Here is a 19,088-nt window from a genome sequence, read left to right as displayed (position 1 = left end):
TGGAGTTGTGTGTGATATTTATGGGTGCTTTACCTCTCTGTGGGGAGACATGAATCTGCTGCTCTGTGGCCTCTGTACCCTTGTGCTTTTGGCGATTAGCGGCCGTTTGACTCGTCATGCCCTCCGTCAGTCCCTGAACACCACACTTGTGCTACAGCGAGGAAGACGTAAATCTGCTCTTATATGAAGCGAGTTGCTTGGCAGCAGTTCGTTTGCATTAAACACAAATGGAGCAGAATGCTTTAAGAAAAGGTTGAATGGATTTGGATAATCCGCCATAGTGCCAAAATATTTTTTTCTTCATAAATTCCACATAAAGATACTACAGTATGTATACACCCATTTGCTTTGCTTAAAGGTATAGGTCACTTAATTTAAAAAAAAAAGTTAATAAATTGGCATCATTTACTTACATTCATGCAGTCATAACTCATCCGACTCTTTTCTGTGGAGCACAAAAGCACAGTTTTCAAGCTTCAAAATATTTACAAAAGCATAATAAAATAGTTTATAATAAAGTATTTATATTAATTTAGATTTTTATCCGTTTTGGTAAAATATTAATCTGAAAATCAATCATTTAATATATACAGTTGAGGTCAAAATTATTCACCCTCCTATGATATTTTTTATCACATATTTCCCAAATGATGTTTAACAGAGCAAGGAATTTTTCACAGTATTTCCTATATTTTTTCCTCTGGACAAAGACTTGTTTGTTTTGTTTTCACTAGAATAAAAACAGTTTTTATTTTTAGTATTTAGTTTTTTTAATTATTTTAAGATCAATATTTGAGGCCCCCTTAAGCAATATGTATATATTTTGTCTATAGATCAAACCACTGTTATACAATAATTTGCCTGATTACCCAAACTTGCCTTGTTAAGCTAATTAACCTAGTTAAGACTTTAAACAGCAATTTTACCATATACACTCACCGAACACTTTATTAGGTACACATTACTAGTACCCGATTGGACCCCGTTTTGCCGTCAGAACTGCTTTAATCCTTCATGGCATAGATTCAACAAGGTATACTGGAAATATTTCTAAGATAATTTCGATCTATATTGACATGATGCGAATCTCCCATTCCATCACATCGCAAAGGCACTGTATTGGATTGAGCTCTGGTGACTGTGGAGGCCATTTGAGTACAGTGAACTCATTGTCATGTTTAAGAAACCAGTTTGAGATGATTCGTGCTTTATGACATGGCACGTTATTTTGCATAAAGTAGCCATCAGAAGACAGGTACACTGTGGTCTTAAAGGAATAGACATGGTCAGCAACAATACTTAGGTATGCTGTGGTCATTACACCACCACCACCAGCCTGAACCGTTGATACAAGGCAGGATGGATCCATGCTTTCATGTTGTTGATGCCTTATTCTGACCCTAACATCCGAATGTCACAGCAGAAATCAAGACTCATCAGACCAGTCAACGTTTTTTCAATCTTCTACTGTCCAATTTTGGTGAGCGTGTGCAAATTGTAGTCGTAGTTTCCTGTTTTTAGCTGACAGGAGTGGCACCCGGTGTGGTTTTCTGCTGCTGTAGCCCATCCGCCTCAAGGTTTGATGTGTTGTGCATTGTAACGAGTGGTTACTTTTGCCTTTCAATCAGCTCGAACCAGTCTGGCCATTCTCCTCTGACATCAACAAGGCATTTGTGCCCACAGAAATGCCGCTCACTGGATATTTTCTTTTTTAAGACCATTCTCTGTAAACTCTGTAGACATAGTTGTGCATGAAAATTTAGATCTGCAGTTAGATCTGCAGTTTCTGAAATACTTAGACCAGCCAGTCTGGTACCAACAACCATGCCACATTCTAAGTCACTTAAATAACCCTTTCTCCCCCATCTGATACTGGTTTGCACTGCAGTAGCTTGTCTTGACCATGTCTACATGCCTAAATGCATTGAGTTGCTGCCATGTAATTGGCTAATTAGAAATTTGCATTAACGAGCAGGTGTACCTAATAAAGTGGCCGGTGAGTGTTTAAACAAACTTTTGGGTATGTTTAACAGCAAAATATCAAGCAGGTCACTGAATGATGACAGAGTTTAACATTTCTGGTCAACCCATCACTGTAAAGGTGATTGTCTGAATATGAGACAAAGCATTTGGCTGATATTCTTCAGCTGGATCTCTACGTGTCGGACCCTGCAATGAACCGGATGTGTTTAATGGCTGAGGCTTTCAGTGTGTATGAAACAGCCCTATGTGTGCACAGGGAGTCATATTCTTACAGCGTGAAGAAGACATCAAACACTGCTCTGAAAGGACTGTAAATCACTTGTGCTCAGAGGCAAAGCTACTTCAAGTGTTACATCATTTGCGCCGCCAATAAACATCTGTTAGAAAAAGCCTCACTTTCTCCTGCCAGAGAAATGGGGGGAAGTATTCTTTCAGTCACACCCTCCCTTTTATACTGTCCCTCAGAGAACGGTAAAGCTGTGAAAGCTGTCAGTCATGTTTTTCGCTCGTCTTCCCAGATCTCCCTGTTCCCTCTTTCTTGTGCTTTTATCATTCGAGACTTATAAGCACACAAGAGTTTGTTTAACTTTTAAACTCTCTGCGGGCTCTAATGTCTGAGAAATGGCCTTGTGCTGTGACAGAACAAAGATTTATCCCGCCTGCTGTTTTATTTCAAACAATCGCATCCCAAAAGAGGATTCCGACGTTTTACTCATTTCTTAGCTTCATAAAGGGCTTGTGCACCCTAAAAAGGAATATTTTGACATCGTGTTCCTTTCTTTTTTGAAACACATTTACAATTGACGTCAAAAATGTTCACCATTACTTTGTTTTTTTATTATTTCAGATAGAATAAAAGCAGTTTTGAATTTTTTTAAAAAACATTTTGATGTCACTATTTTTAGCCCCTTAACCAATATATATATACATATATATATATATACATAACAAAACAAACATCTTTATACAATGATTTGCCTGATTGCCCAAACTTGCCTAATTAAGCTGTTAATGGCCTGGTCGACCCGAGCTCAAACACACCTTGTCGTAGTCTTGGTGAACAGCCACAAAGCCAAGAAGAACAAAATCTGCCATGTCCTGATTTTGTTTTACGAGGCCGTCTAAAAGTGTGGGCGGTTTCACTTTCTCTAGAGCTAACAATCCCTCGCATATAGGCTATATTTAAAATAACGAACTTCTTGAGCTCATGATAACGTGTGCATGATTATTAGTGCTTCTGCTACTTTCAGAAATGGACAAACGTGAGAGTGTAGCAAGAAAAAACAAAGGAAAAGCCGGAAAAAACAAAGGAGCAAATAATTCTTTTAGCAACTTAAAAAATGAACAAACTGCCACGTTTAACACTAGAACCGCTGGAGGTTGCTTTTCACCTAAAATCGCCAGTGCGGGAAAATTTTACCCAGCACAAATTAAAAAACAAACATACTGTTTCACTGTCTTTCGCAACGGTTAAAAAAAAGTGTCTAGACTTTAAAGAAATTATCATTTCAGGATAACAAGATTATTATGTTATGAGTAGGTTAAAATATCTAAATGAGCTATCATACTCTAATGCATAACTTGTTTCTCCAGACTTTCTATCAATCATTGCATTTTGCATTTTTAATAGCTCTAAAATCGCCTTCTTTTAGTCATTGTGACTTTATTCATTTATTATAACCACTAATTCATTGAGTGAAATTGAAAGTGAAAGTCATTGGAAAGTAATTTTAAACATAAGCAGTGCATAAATAATTTTTTATAGTGGGTAAATTTGTCCCACACTGGCGCCAGTATAAATGTCCCGCTTTTTAATCTATTTGTATCTAAACAATTTTTAATATCTGGGAATTATAAATAAGGCAATTTCAGCAAAAGTCAATGACTGGGAGGCTTGAATGTTTTATTGAAAGTCTGTTGTGTGCATTTGAATAACAGTGACGGGCAAAATTGACCCCATGGCAGTTCTAGTGTTAAATATTTTCATCAGTTTTTGGACTATTATGAACTCAGGAACGATGGAAAACTTTCTAACAAGAGGTTACATGTGCTGGTGAAAATTGAAGACACAGATGAGAGGTTTCTGTAGGCTATATGTTAAGTGTTGTTTTTGAACCCAAATAAGGACTAAATGTATGCTGTGTGTACTCTTTCTGTAATTGGTAACAGATCAGAAACTGTAAGGGTCTGTATGTGTTCATATATGTTGCATTTATTTATTTATTTTATATAATTGCAGACGTTACAGTAGGTTATTTCGCTATTTCGCATAATTAATCTGCAGTTACAATCAAATAATGTTCATAGAAAGGTTAGTAATGAACATTTATATACAAGTATTTATGTGTCTAAAGTATTTGTTTAGTGTGAAGTGCTTCTCTTTGTGAACGACCCGTATAGCTTTACTTTGACATTTCCTTTAGCGAGAAAGTCGTCGATGAAAACTTCCTGTCGTACAGCACGCCCATTTGTACCGTTTCGGCAGTGGAAACGCAAGCCGGTGACCCATACTGTACAACGTAGTGGAAACGGGCCATGAAGGTCACTTTAAGCTGAATACTAGTATCTTGATAAACATCTAGTAAAATAGTATGTACTGTCATCATAACAAAGACAAAATAAACCAGCTATAAGACTTTAGCTATTAAAACTATAATGTTTAGAATAAATCTTCTATCCTTTAAAATGGGGGGTGGGGGGGCTGGGGGGTTAACAATTATGACTTCAACTGTAGAATAGAGAAATTCAACAAATAAACTCATAAAATAATTGTAATTTAAAATATAAAGTTTTGTCTAAAGTTGTCATTAGTTAGACTATGCAGTTCTACAGAGTAGTTTCTTTCAGGTTTTTTTTTTTTTTTTTTTTACCTTGACAACAAGACGGTTGTACCTTATTAAATATAAATGCCACTACTGGCCCAAGCTCATGTCTATTTCATTAAAGAGGCAATGTTGTTCACTTTGGCATGTATGAAGGTTGTCCCTGATGGCCTCATGACCTGCACTATATAGTGCGACATCAGCATCACCTGGCCACCAGGTATCTAAACATCAATAATTAGTCACATCACCACAGGTGGAACTGACTTGGCTTTTGTTTTTAATTGTTTACATGGTTAAATCACCCTGTGAATTATACATCTCATACGTGCCGTTTTTTGCAAGTTGTACTGATGCAATGTTTAGAAACACAGCGTCGTGAATTTATGTATTCAACAAACTTGCTCAAACAAAATATGCACAGGCATAGAAGTAGATTCACAATTTCACTGGGTGTATTTAAAATGGACAATAATGCTTATAAAAAAAATTTAGCTTTGTTATTTTGCCTACATTTTTGCACACAAGACATGCTTATTAAAAAGTTCTAAAGTATAGGGAAGTAGGATGTGGCTTTATAAAAGTTAAGCCTGTTTAACAGGGCACTCGTTGAAATACAGAACTCAACGTACAAGCTTTGGATTGTTAAGCTGCGGTCACACTTGACTTTTCCCCCCATAGACTTACATTCATACGCACGAGAATGTGTCAGAGCAGAAACACAAGCTCATGCGACAAGTTTGCAGTTCACTGCATTGAAAAGTTCAAGTTTGGTAAACTCTGACCTGGGAAATCGCTTCACATGATTGCGTGAGACTAATCGAAGATCAAAACATGACCTCTCTGGACAGGAATTTAAAACATGGACCAATCACTTGCTTTTTTAAATGTCTAATCTTGTTTAATCCACCCCTTTTCACAGTGCAGTACAACAGAATTTCAAAAAACTCTAGTGTGAACACAACATAACTGAGTTATTACTTAATTATTGATATTTCTTAATACATTTGAATTGAAAATTATATTGTGATCAGTGTCAATGAAGTTAGCTGATAATGGGTAAAGGATCACTGCTACATAAACAAAACAGCAATGCAAAATAGCTTTTTTTTGTCCTTATTAGACTTAGGTTATCATTCTGGAGCTCCTCAGTGGAACTCAAGACCGGAGTGGGCAGAGGTGAAGCTCTGTAAATAGGCACACTTCTGCTTGTTCCCAAAGCAAGTTCTGGTCTCAAGGTAATGGCATCAAGTCCATCCATCCAAACTTTCAGCACTAGCAGCCTCAAGCATCTATGATGGCAGACTCTTCTCCATCATTCCACATCTGCACCAAAAATATTCCTAATCAGCGAGAGTTTGCCAACAAAATGTCCCTCCATCCTTGGTTTTAGCACCAATATAATGTAATTCAAGGTATAGAGAAGAAGTAAACAAAAAATAGTAAACCAATACATTTTTATTTAATTTTATTTTTTAAGGGGTTTTAACTTTATTGATAGGACAGTGGAGACTGACAGACAGGAATGTGTGGGGAACAGAGATAGGCGAAGGATCGGGAAAGGACCTCGAGCCTGGAATCGAACTCGGGTCGCTGCGAGGACTTGGGTGCTATGTGTTGACGCACTAACCACTAGGCTGTTGGCGCCGACATTACATTTTTATTTGATCAAAGAAAATATTATTTGAAGATACCTTCCTGCAGAGTTAACTCCAACCCAGATCAAACACAACTAAAGTCGTGGTCATGCTAGAGTTAAGAGTTTGCGAAATTCTGTTGTATGATGCTGTGAAAAGGGGTGGAATTAAACAAGATGATTAGAGGTCAAAAAGCGAGCGATTGCTTTAAATTGTACATTTCTGTACAGACAGGTCATGCTTTGATCCTCTATGGTCTCCCGCAATCACCTGATGCAATTATTCAATTCAATTCAATTCAGCTTTATTTGTATAGCGCTTTTACAATGTAGATTGTGTCAAAGCAGCTTCACATAAATGGTCAGTAACTGGAACAGTGTGGTTCAGGTTTTAGTGTTTAGGTTCAGTTCAGTTTAGCTCAGTTCAGTGTGATTTAATCATTACTGAGAGTTCAAACACTGAAGAGCAAATTCATCGATGCGTAGCTCTACCAATCCTGAACCATGCGAGGCAGAGGCGACAGCGGAGAGGGAAAAAAAACTTCACCTGATGGGAGTGAAGAAAAAAAACCTTGAGAGAACCAGACTCAGTTGGGCACAACCATTTTAATTTCTCCGCTGGCCAAAAGTCTTGTGCAGAGCTTCACAAGCAATTATGCAGGTCAGAGTTCGCCAAGCTTGAACTTTCCTATGCAGCGACATGGAAAACTTGTCACACGAGCTCACGTTTCCCATCTGCCGCATTTGCATGAGTAGAAATTGAAGTCTAGGCAGTGTGACCGCGTCTTAAACCAACAAAGTAGAGCACTTGGTCATTAAAGACTTATGCGTTTGATCAAGGTTGCAGCTGAACTCTGTAGGAAGGTAGATCTCCAGGAACAGAGCTGAACATCCCTGACCTACAGCATAAACAGAACAACATAAAATCTCCCAGGCCTGGTTCTATCATGTCTTTCCCTTTTCTCTCTGAGACTAGCGTGGTATTCACATCAACAGCCACAGGTAGTACCTGGGATTTTAGTTTTCCTGGCTGATAATTGTTGCAATCTATCAACAGTTGTGATGATCAAAACACTTTACACCAGATAACTTTTGGAAGGCTGGCTCTCTGATAAGCATGAGCAAAGTCACTTAAAACACCAGCTAAAATAGAAAAACAAGCAATTAATATGCAAAAAGGTTTGCCTCGTGTTACATCACCACCTTAATTCATGCTCTAGAATCTTCTTCCATCTGTAGAAGTGCTGCAAAAACGGACTCAATCAGCAACCTGTGGTGTTCAGTTGAGCGAAACAGACCAGCTGCACTGCACATAAACACTCACTGCCACATGCTGGAAAGCCACCGGGCTCTTATTTTTTTATCTGGAGGCATGAATTTGTGGTGGCATGTGACATGAAAAAACAATTGCCAATGAAAAATGGTGACCTGAAGGGCTATCTGAAGCTGCTGACCCCCAGCCCGCTAATGCCATTACAGCCCATAAACCACCATCGGGGGTTGAGGGAGGCCATTTTGTCAGGGCCTAAACCCCCCCGGTGGAGGGAGATAAATAATTGAAGGCTGCATACTGCACTTGGGCTGAATCTGAAGCGAACGGGGCTTATGAGGCTCTAAATGGTGGAGTGGAGTGCTGTAAATCATTAATCCACTGCTTTTATCCTCTTTGGTTCAGGTCAGTGTCCTGAAGGCACTAGAGAGTGGTGGGAAGAGAGAGTGAGAGTGGCGCGGACAAACAAATTACACTCCATTCTTCCTCTTTAAGATATGACAGAGCTAGAACGTAAAGCACAGGACAAAAATCACCAGCTAAATACTGCCCTTGCTGACTTGTAATGGACACAAATTAAGGCCTATTTTTCCTAAAGGAGAACTAAGATAAAAGCCAACATATTTTGCTTCAGCCTTTTTGAAGTTTTGGATATTAATTTGCTTTATCAATAACTCTACTTGGGAAGAAACCTAATAAAATAGCAAACGTATCTGGTGTCATGTGATGTTGGGGTCACTGCTTGATGGTCTAATGGAGCCTTGATTGGCACTAAGAGCTTCGGAGAAAAGCATTCATCCTCTCAGAGATGAACAGAGGTCAACTGCACACAAAAAAGAAAAGCACAAAGCTTTAGACACAGACAAAATGCTGTAAAATTACAAAAAAAAAAGGCAATATGAAATCTGTTCAAAGGGGGTTTGCAGCAATTTCATACAAGAACCATTTTAGATTGCCCAAATAATATTGTAATGGAAAAGTTCTAAAAGGATGTTAAAAATGTTACTATGAAAACATTTATTTAATGGCCCGTTTCCACTGAGTGGTACAGTACAGTACTATACGGGTCGGTATGGGTCACCTTTATCAGGCTTGCATTTCCACTGCCAAAAGGGTACCAATGTACAATTACAGATAAACTACACACAGTATTCATTTAAGCAGGGGTCACCAAACTTCCTGGAGGGCTGGCGTCCTGCAGATTTTAGCTCCAACCGTCAATTACACCTGAACAAGCTAATCAAGCTCTTAGGTATACTTGAAACACCAAGGCTGGTGCCTTGAGGCAAAGGTTGAGCTAAACCCTGCAGGTACACCGGCCCCCTGGACCAAGATTGGTACCCCTGCATCGATTTTCACTAGCGTCGAGCAGAAGAGTATGCAAAATCACTCCTTGTTGTTAGATGGCGCTACACAACTTTAAGCTTCTGACACCCTTTAGGCCTGCCATTTTGCTTGTTGATGTGCACGATCACATTGCCGCCCTTTATTTAGTCATGAGGCGTTAAACGTCGATGGAAATTGCGAGCAAATAGTGTCCCGGTGTGCACGGGCCTTTATCCTTATTTGGGTTCAGAAACAACAAGCAACATATAGCCTACAGTCTGTTTCTTTATTCTTCACCAGCACATGTAACATCTTGTTAGAGGGTAATTCTGTCATTTCCAAGTTCATAATAGTCCAAAAGGTGATGATAATAGTTAAACATGGTAGTTTGTTCATGTTTTAGGTTGCTGAAAGAAACATTTGCTCCTTTGTTTTGTTGGGCTTCTCGTCTGTTTCTTCTTGCGTCACTCACGCGTTTGTCAGTTTCTTAAAGAATCAAATGTCAGAAGCACATCAATAATCCCATGCACATTATTATCATGAGCTCAAAAATTTCGTTAAGCTACAAGTTCGTTATAAAAGAGTATATGCAATTAAGTTTCTTGGTGTTGGATTAGATCATCAAATTAGTTGAAAACAGCAAATAAATGAGATATCAAAATCAGTCAAAACTGTAGCAATAGTGTAAAAAGCAAGATTTTTCCTAGACAAAAAAATCAATGTATTTAACAAGCTTATGTTGCCATATATGAGTTATTGGGTTGAAATTTGGAGGGATACATATAAATCTAATTAACGATCCTTATGTACAATGCAGAAAAAGTCATTCGACTGATAGAACATGTGGAGTATTTGGAGCATACAAATAAAAAAAAAAAATTAATTGAAGATACTTAAGTTCAATGATTTAGTTAAATTTAAAACAGCACAATTTATGTTTAAACCTAGGAATAAATTACATCCGAAATGCATACGAAAAATTTTTGAAGAAAGACTAGGGGGATATAATCTGAGAGAAGAACAAGGAGGAGGTAGGAGGTTGTGTATTTCTGTCTGTAGTGGGAAATTATGGAACAGTCTAGATCAGACTCTCAAACAATGTCAGGATAATAATCAATTTAAAAAGTTGTATAAATATATATTGTTAACATAAATTAATGATGAAAGTGATTGAAAAAGAATAAAATGAGAAAGGTGTGATACAATTTTAATTAATGCTCTTTGCAGTACTATGTATTTTTTGGGTCTATGTTACAAAATATAAAGGTACAAATGGAATCAGACATATAAAATATGTCTCATGTAAAAAGAAGAGATTTGTAAAAGAAGAACTAAGTTTAAGTAATAGACAAAGGATGTGTGTATTAATGGTGTGGGAAAATAATAAGCTTGTGCTTCATCCCACTCCATTTTCGACTATGTTAAAATGTATTTTTGTAAATGATACTTTATGTATGATATTTCTGTTCGAAAAATACATAAATCAAATCAAATCAAGCTCAGGTCAAGCATGGCTCATTGTTACATGTTTATATTATTACGTTGTAATGTCTCAGCTTTGTATTTAAAAATGGCGCTTTTGTACCAATATCCAAAAAGTGGTATGATACGGTTTGCTTTTTGGTACCTTTTGACAGTAGAAACAGCCATAAAAGCGTACCGAACTGAACTATACCCTACCACTCAGTGGAAACAGGCCATTAAAGATGTTAAATGTAGTTCATGGAATCATTGATAGAATTAAAAACAGTATAAAAGTATATTTTTAATAGTTCAATAGGTAGGTTTCAATAAGTGATTTATTTTAACTGTTCTTCATGGAACCAGAATGTAGCAAAAACCTGCTCCTATAATTCTCTTTCTCTTTCTGTACAGGGACCTGATGCCGAAGACCCTGGAGGGCCAGATCACCATGGAGAAAACACCAAGCTACTTTGTCACTCGAGAAGCTCCGTCCAGGATCTACGCCATGTCCCGTGACACCAAGCTGATAGTGGTTGTCCGGGACCCCGTCACAAGAGCCATCTCTGACTACACACAAACTCTGTCTAAGAAGCCTGACATTCCTACTTTTGAGAGCCTGACATTCAAAAACAGGACTACAGGGTTGATTGACACCTCGTGGAGCGCCATTCAGATCGGCATCTACGCCAAACACCTGGACAACTGGCTGCAGTTCTTCCCCATGAGCCAGATCCTGTTTGTGAGTGGAGAGAGGCTGATCAGCGACCCGGCTGGAGAACTGGGCCGCGTGCAGGACTTCTTAGGCCTGAAGAGGATCATCACAGACAAACACTTCTACTTCAACCAGACCAAGGGCTTCCCTTGTCTCAAAAAGGCAGAGGGCAGCAGCAAACCCCATTGCCTGGGTAAAACCAAAGGGCGAACCCATCCAAACATTGACCCGGAGATCGTGCAGAGACTTCGAGACTTCTACAAGCCTTTCAACATGAAGTTCTATCAGATGACAGGCAGGAAATTTGGTTGGGATGACTAACAGTAGACTATGAGATAGACCCTGAATGTCGGGAGAAACAACCTTACTGTGACCTCACCAGCAACAACTTGATAACAGTTCTTGTCTCCAAGAAAGAGTGGTCCAATCTGACTGTGGAAAGTTACAAAAACGCCCACATTCAACTCAAGTTTGGCACAGAACACTTCGAGCAGATGTAGAAATCAAATGTAAATGTGTTCACACTGCCATTACGGTTCCAGAACTTAGTTAGATTCCAGATTTAAAGGTGACAATGTAACTCCTTACATTTTGATAAAGCAGATGAAAAGAAGGTCAGATGTTACCTTTGTTGACATTAACTCTTGTGTTACCCAATCAGGAATTGGCAATTTTTTGACATTTAAACAGCAATACCACAAAAGGACCTACAAGAGACAGCCGATTTGAATGGTATCACTCGATTGAATTGGTTATGATTGGTTATCAGCTGACAGATTTTGACCAATAGGGGCCTTCTGCACCTACTACTAGGCTCAGAAGTCTGTTATCATCCATTCACAAGGTTAATCAGCTATAGATCACACATGGCTGTGGCTGGAAGTCATTAACAATATATAAATAACAATAATTATTTATATTATTTATTACATTTCATATTACTTGTATTTTATTAATGTCTAACCCAACCCTAAACCCAAACATCACAGTAGTTTAAAAACAGATCTGGAGTCTTCTCTATTAGTATAGCTTATTAACCATGTGGATGGATGATGACAGTAGCCTCAGAGGACCCCTACTGGCCCAAATCTATCAGCTGATAACCACTGAAAATACCTATTCAAACAAATAATAACATTCAATTTGGTCAAGAGACACCTGAAAGCTAAAGAGATCTTTAGAACTATGCATTTGGACGAACTGTCCACTGTGTCTTTAGTTGGAGATCAGTTTAGTCCTTCTGCCATATTTAATGTAGTCAAACTAGCTGCTTATTTACCTTTGAAATTATTTGAAAGAAATTATCAAAACAATATAAATAAGTGTATTTTTTAAAAAGATTATTTATTTTAGAATAATTAAGTACACATATACAGTTTACCTATTTTTAATAATTTTCACTAAATGCCTCTCTTCACCTTTTTTTTTTTTTTTTTTTGCTTGTGGAGGGTGGATCATTTCCTTTGAATTTTAACATAATGCATTTTCTGAAATCTTTAATGTGGTCTGAAGTTGAAATGTGCACATTTAAATGTTTACCATTCAGTTCACAGAAAGTGTTTTTCATAATGAAATTTATATAGGAAACAATATATGAGTGGGATCTCAAAAACATTTCTCATTCCATAACAACAGGGCTGTTATTGTGGAAATGTGCAGAATATGACTGAATTGACTTTTTGGTCAATTTGGTCAACAATCAAATAAATGTCTAACTGAGACTTAATGGCAAGCTTCTGAAAGTCTACAACTTCTATGGTGAAAGTTACAGTTAACCGGTGAACAATGTGTTTATGAGTGAGAGAAACACCCAACAAAATAAACAATGATCAGATTTACTCAATTTAAAGGTGATTTGTGTAATTTCCCATTGTTATATTTCTTTAAAATTTGCATTATTGTTTTATGTATAATGCGGAAATTGCACAAATAGCATTTAAGTAGAGAGTGGATTTGTTTTAACTTTATTATCAGTGACATTATGCTGTTATAGTTCTGTTTATTTAATTTGAATAATGGATTTTATAAAGCACACTTTTAATAATAAACTTTTTTTTTTACATAGCATTTCCCAGACTGTGATTCTATTTGCAATCCTACAATGCAATACAGTGTATTAGTCTAGAATCCTAGAATTAGTCTAGAATTCAGAAACTCGGTTGTTAGTTAATGCTACATAATGACTTTATGAGGAGTATTGAAATTGTTCAATTATTAAAATTAAATTGTTAAAATTTACATCATTATTTTATGCAACTGGTTCATTCTGAAAACGTAGCTTTATACACATTTCTGGAGATTGCGAAAAAGTAGCCATAAGTATCTATAGCTGCATTTCGTCTTTAAAACGAACTCTACAAGGCAGTAAAACACCGTTCCTTTTTCGAGCTTACCAGCTGACCGCTTATCTTCGTATGGACAGCTTTCCCATACTTATAAGTTTGTCCAGTTAGCTCACCATGTACATCGGCGAACTTGAGACATAGAGAGAAGTTGACCACGACGATGGGGTTCGAGTCCAAAATACAAAAGAGACAAAAACAAAATCCAAAAAACTAAATAAAAATATAAATAACAGTGTGAGTTTTCAGAAAATCTGAAAACGTTGTGAAAAGCTTTTCTTTTTCGAAATGTTTTTAAAAACTTTTGGCTGGAAGGAGGAGGATGGGTCAGTTGATCGGTTAGTCAGTCAGTCAGTCAACAGCGGCCTCTGGTTGATTTAAGCAAGAACAAAAGGAGTGAATGGCACTCGCAAGAGAAATTTGACATCTTATTTAAAGCATCCACAGTGGCCTCTGGTGGATTTGCAAAAACAAAAACTGCTAAATAAAAAATAAAAACGTAGCTCCAGGGACATATTTGGCGCTCTCCAGGAATGAGCCTGGGTTAATTTTATGCATAATGCCAAAATTAGACAAACAGCCTTTCAGTACAAAGAGAATGAATTTGTTTTTACATTATTATCTGTGACGACATGCTTTTATAGTTCTGCTTATTTAATTTGTATAATGGATTTTATAAAGCAAATCCATTGTTTTTTATAAATAGCAGTTACCAGACCAGACAATACCAGACTAGTCTATTAGCAATCATACAATGCAATACAATGCGTATTAGTCTAGAATCATTACACTCAGTTGTTAGTTAATGCTACATAAGTGACTTTGAGGAATATTGAAATTGTTCAATTATTAAAATCAAACAGTTAAATTGCTTTAAAATCTGCATCATTATTTTGTGCAACAGGTTCATTCTGAAAACATAGGCCTAAATACATTTATGGAGATCACAAATAAAGTAGCCAGAAGTACGTATGGCTGCATTTTGTCTTTCTAAACACATGCTACGGGGCGGTATAATGCCGTTCCTTTTTGTGCTTACCAGCTAACCGCTTACCTCCCTATGGACAGCTTTCCTGCTGTAACCAGTTTGTCCGGAAGCATGAACGTTGGTGGACTTGAGATGGTGAGAGGACTTGGTGAAGAACGGTTCTAGAAAGCAGGTATGGCAAAAGCTAAAAAATAAAATAAACAAGTAAATAACAGGATGAGTATGTGGTAAAATCTGTAAGCGTGGTAAAAAAATCAGGCGAGGGCTTTTCTTTTTCTGTATTACTTATTAAAACTGTTGGTTGGCTTTAGGAAAGTGGGTGGGTGGGTTAATTGCTGCTTTTGAAAACACTATTGGTTGGGTTTAAGGAAGTAGGAGGGTGGGTCAGTCAATTGCTCCAGTCAGTCATTCAGTCAGTTGACAACGATCTGTGGTAGATTTACGTAAGAACAGCAGGAGTAAATGGCACTTGTGAGAGAAATTTGAGATCTGAAAAAGAGTACACATCGGCCTCTTGTGGATTTGCGAAAACAAAAGCTGCAAAAAACATAGCTCCTGGGACATATTTGGCGCTCACCAGAAATGTATATAGGGGTACGTTTTCAAAACAAGCCTGGGTTGATTTTATGCATAATGCTGAAATTACACAAATAGTCTTTAAGTACTGCACAAAGAGAGCGAATTTGTTTTTACATTATTATCGGTGACATTATGCTTTTATAGTTCCGTTGATTAAATTTGAATAATGGATTCAAATGAATAAATTGGATAATGGATAAAGCACACTTTTAATAATAAACATTTATTTTACATAGCATTTCCCAGACTTTGAGTTTATTTGCAATCCTACAATGCAATACAAAGCATATTAGTCTAGAATTATGACACTCAGTTGTTAGTTAATGCTACATAAATGACTTTATGAGGAATAATCAAAATGCAAAGTGTTTAGTGGCTCCAGAAAGGCTAAAGACTGTGGCAGCAGACAGCGGTCCTCATCCTCTGCTGGCCGCAGTCCTATCGGTGCCGCTCCATCCAGTCTTATTGTCTTAGCTTATCTGTCTCTGGTCCAGGATGCTCCGAGGCCCTCAGAAGATGCTCCTCATTGTGGGTTTATTATTTTCTGGATTGTGCAGAAGCCTGTCGGGAGTTTGCTTTTCTAATTTGGCTGGTTAACGAGCGTTTGTTGAGCACTGCTGGAAAGAGAATCAGCAATACATGGATGGAATGGATATTTTGGACGGTCCACGCGCAAAAAAAACCCTCTCGAGCAAAAATTGGATTTTTAACCCAACCTTTATCTCTCTCCTTCTCTTGGTTTATCACTTGCAAATATATCACGGCTTTAGGGCTCTTGACAGCCACCGGCAATCCTTCTTTCCTTGGCTTTGGTTTGTTTTCGTTTTCATCTGCGTTCCCTTGAGCCCCGTCGATCCACTCGCTGTATTTGTTTAAAAAGAGCCTCCGCAGTCAGGCTGGAATCTGACAGTATTCATTATGAACTTAAACAGTGTGTTAACCTGACTCGCGTCAAAATTAAATTCCACAGGTTGGGTTTCGCACAGGCTCCGTTCCAGCTGTTCAACTCAACCGCATTACAATCTTAATCAACGACATCTATATAAAGCGGTCCAATTTAAGGATTGAGAACGTACTAATGAGCCCACAAGTGCGTAAACACTTGCAATAATCCATATGTCAAAATATACATCTATCATTGAATATCGGCAATGATTTGTGTGATGTACAATTTTCTCGAATAACTTGGTGATATGCAAATAAACGCTTTTTAATATCACATTTAATCAGTGGACATTTGTTTAATTTAGCCCAAATTATTGGTATACTCCTTTTTTCGCAGCTTTATTTCATAGCCTAATTTTTTATTGCAGATTTCACATTTATAAATATTTTAAAAATTTAATTGGAAATGTTTATTACATGGAGCAGAAATTGATTACTGGCAATGGAAGCAAGCACACATTCATTGCAAGTTCATTCTAGTTCTGTGTGTATCAGGCATGGTTTTAAGAGCCCCTATTATGCATTGTAAAAGGTCATATTATGGTTTTGGGGGTCTCCAACAACAGTCTGATATGCATGCAAGGTCAAAAAACAATTTCATTGTCTTATAATGGGATGACGGGGCGGCGAAGTGGGTAGCATAATCGCTTCACTTTTCAACCTGGTTTTAGACGATATGAGAACATAAAGAGTTAACCAGATACACTACAAGCGGTTGCAAGTAACAGAACAGTTAAATACAGAATTTCAAGCTAGAGAAAACAAGGATGCAACCATTTTAATCGCACTTACGTGCACGTGAAATGGAGGAAAAAACTGATCCTATAACTGTGTACTGTAAAGTTCCTGTTAAGCTCTGACAAAGTCCCATCCGTCAATAGTCTGAGGTATGCTAAAGTATTTTTAATAATTGGGATAATTGGGAATAGAAAGCAACCAGGAACTATACTTCTAACTATAGTTTATCAGGAGTAATTGGAAACATACAACTTTGCGATGCAGTTTGCAAATGTCAATTGGAACGACGGATTTGGGAAATGCCAAATCAACCAATTATGTAACAACAGAACTTGCGACCTTAGTTGGCTAACGATGGTTTTCAAAAACCTCTGGTTGATAAAGTAGCAAAAGACTAAAATCTAGTTATTCAAAGTTTAGATGAAGAAAATAAGTCTTTCAGTATTGTATTTTCAGATGCGTTGCATGCTTAGTTAATTTAAAAGGTCATGCAATGTAAATGAAAAACTGGAGGGAATCAATGGGCCCAAAAAGTGACGGTGGTCTTTACAACTCACTCATGAGACTTTCCCGCCATCATATCGTGCCTGCGGTTGGCCATCAGACAGATTTGGACTTTGTTTTCCCTGGATCTCAGAAAACCTGCTTAATCTTCATAATCATCAGAGCAAACAGGACTCAAAAGCGCAGCCTAAAGCCTGTATTAATAAAAGAGCTTTTCAGCCCCACGTCTCGGATGGGTTCTGTTTCATCTTCGTGTGCATGTATACAGTCCAGACAAAGAACGAGTGATTTTTAAAGCGAGGCAGAGCTCAAGGCCAAACGCCCTGGGTAAACATATCAAAATCTGCGTTTAATAGACTCATTTGTTCCTGTCATGAAACAGACCGCTTCTTTTAAGATCTGATTAAGAGGTATTTTATGAACAGCTGTCACTCCGACTGGAAGTATGTTGTTTACGGAGCCATTCCTTTTCAAGTGCCAGACTGGAAAGACAAAATTGGCCAATTTGAGAACAGGCAAACGTCCCATTTATGACACTTGGGATACTGACACAACTGTTCTGACGGAAAAAAGCAACAGCAGCTCTTCAAAAAGACTATGTTTGCTCTCAAAGAAAGTTACACCTCATTCATTCATTTTCTTTTCTGCTTAGTCCCTTTATTAATCAGGGGTTGCCACAGTGGAATTAACTACCAACTTATCTAGCATATGTTTTACGCAGCGGATGCCCTTCCAGCTGCAACCCATCACTGGGAAACACCCATACACTCCCATTCACACATATGCACTATAGACAATTTAGCTTGCCCAATTTACCTATAGCACGTCTTTGGACTTGTGGGGGAAACCGGACCCCCCAGAGGAAAACCACACGAACACAGGGAGAACATGCTAACCCCACACAGAAATGCCAACTGATCCAGTCAAGGCTCAAACCAGCAACCTTCTTGCTGTGAAATGACTGTGTTACCCACTGTGCCATGTGACGCTACAACAACAAAATAATAATGATAATTTTTACTCAGAAACTGCTTCTAAATTTCTCAATAAAAAAGCAAGCAAACGACATACTTTTGTTTACATTATTACTGTTTGTATTGAGTATTGTATTAAGTTTTTCTTAAGTACATTTCTAAAGATTGAACAGATTATTTTTCAACTTATGCACATTTAATATGGTTAACAGACACTGGAATGTTTGACAGCCTTAAATCACTGATGTTTATTTTCATACATACAGTATAAAACACAGTGGCTCAGTGGTTAGCACTGTCGCCTCACAGCAAGAAGTCACTTCTGTGTGGGGTTTGCATGTTCTTCCCGTGTTCGTGTGGGTTTCCTCTGGGTGCTCCGGTTTCCCCCACAAGTCCAAAGACATGGTATAGGTGAATTGGGTAGGCTAAATTGTCCATGTATGAGTGTGAATGAGTGTGTATGCGTCAAACTTAATGACACATTTGAGGGCTCATGGAATCAACTTAAAGGCACTGTCTCTGAAAACTTGCGACATCATCGGGCACATGGACACCAAATCTCCGATTTTAATATGATTAATACAATATTCTGATTAAGAGTATAGACTACCATGTAAACAGTGATTTTTGATTACCTTAAAAGGACCACAGACGCCTGCATCGCGAAATGCGGAGATTTGTCCTATTAAAATTATTTTTATTTACATTTTGTCAAATAAAAGATTTTTCATCCAACATAATTTTGTGGCTGTAAAGTATCGGTTAAGGCACCGTTTTGGCACCGGTACCGTTTTAAAAGCATTGA

General features: G+C 37.7%; 3 protein-coding genes and 1 long non-coding RNA gene across 4 annotated transcripts in view; 1 reads left to right on the top strand and 3 right to left on the bottom strand.

The window, feature by feature from the left end:
• Nucleotides 1–13,056, top strand: part of si:ch211-216b21.2 — a 69,363-nt gene extending 56,307 nt beyond the window's left edge. Inside the window, exon 2 of the mRNA XM_087276822.1 lies at nucleotides 10,913–13,056. Within this exon, the coding sequence (XP_087132948.1) occupies nucleotides 10,913–11,534 (622 nt within the window). The 3' untranslated portion in view covers nucleotides 11,535–13,056. The remainder of the gene's footprint in view (nucleotides 1–10,912) is intronic.
• Nucleotides 1–14,727, bottom strand: part of LOC147834534 (uncharacterized) — a 128,030-nt gene extending 113,303 nt beyond the window's left edge. The window contains exon 1 of the long non-coding RNA XR_015504390.1: nucleotides 14,610–14,727. This is a non-coding gene — a long non-coding RNA (uncharacterized LOC147834534). The remainder of the gene's footprint in view (nucleotides 1–14,609) is intronic.
• Nucleotides 1–19,088, bottom strand: part of unk (unk zinc finger) — a 449,165-nt gene that overhangs the window by 165,282 nt on the left and 264,795 nt on the right. The gene's annotated exons all lie outside the window — the stretch shown is intronic.
• Nucleotides 12,652–19,088, bottom strand: part of LOC147834533 (uncharacterized) — a 57,739-nt gene continuing 51,302 nt past the window's right edge. Inside the window, exon 6 of the mRNA XM_087276839.1 lies at nucleotides 12,652–14,727. Within this exon, the coding sequence (XP_087132965.1) occupies nucleotides 14,614–14,727 (114 nt within the window). The 3' untranslated portion in view covers nucleotides 12,652–14,613. The remainder of the gene's footprint in view (nucleotides 14,728–19,088) is intronic.

This window comes from Danio rerio, chromosome 12, assembly GCF_052040795.2.
Source record: "Danio rerio strain M-AB ecotype USA chromosome 12, GRCz13ab, whole genome shotgun sequence".
NCBI classification, from domain to species: domain Eukaryota; kingdom Metazoa; phylum Chordata; class Actinopteri; order Cypriniformes; family Danionidae; genus Danio; species Danio rerio.
Note: the sequence above shows the minus strand (reverse complement) of the source record. Positions and strands in the feature narration are given on the sequence as shown.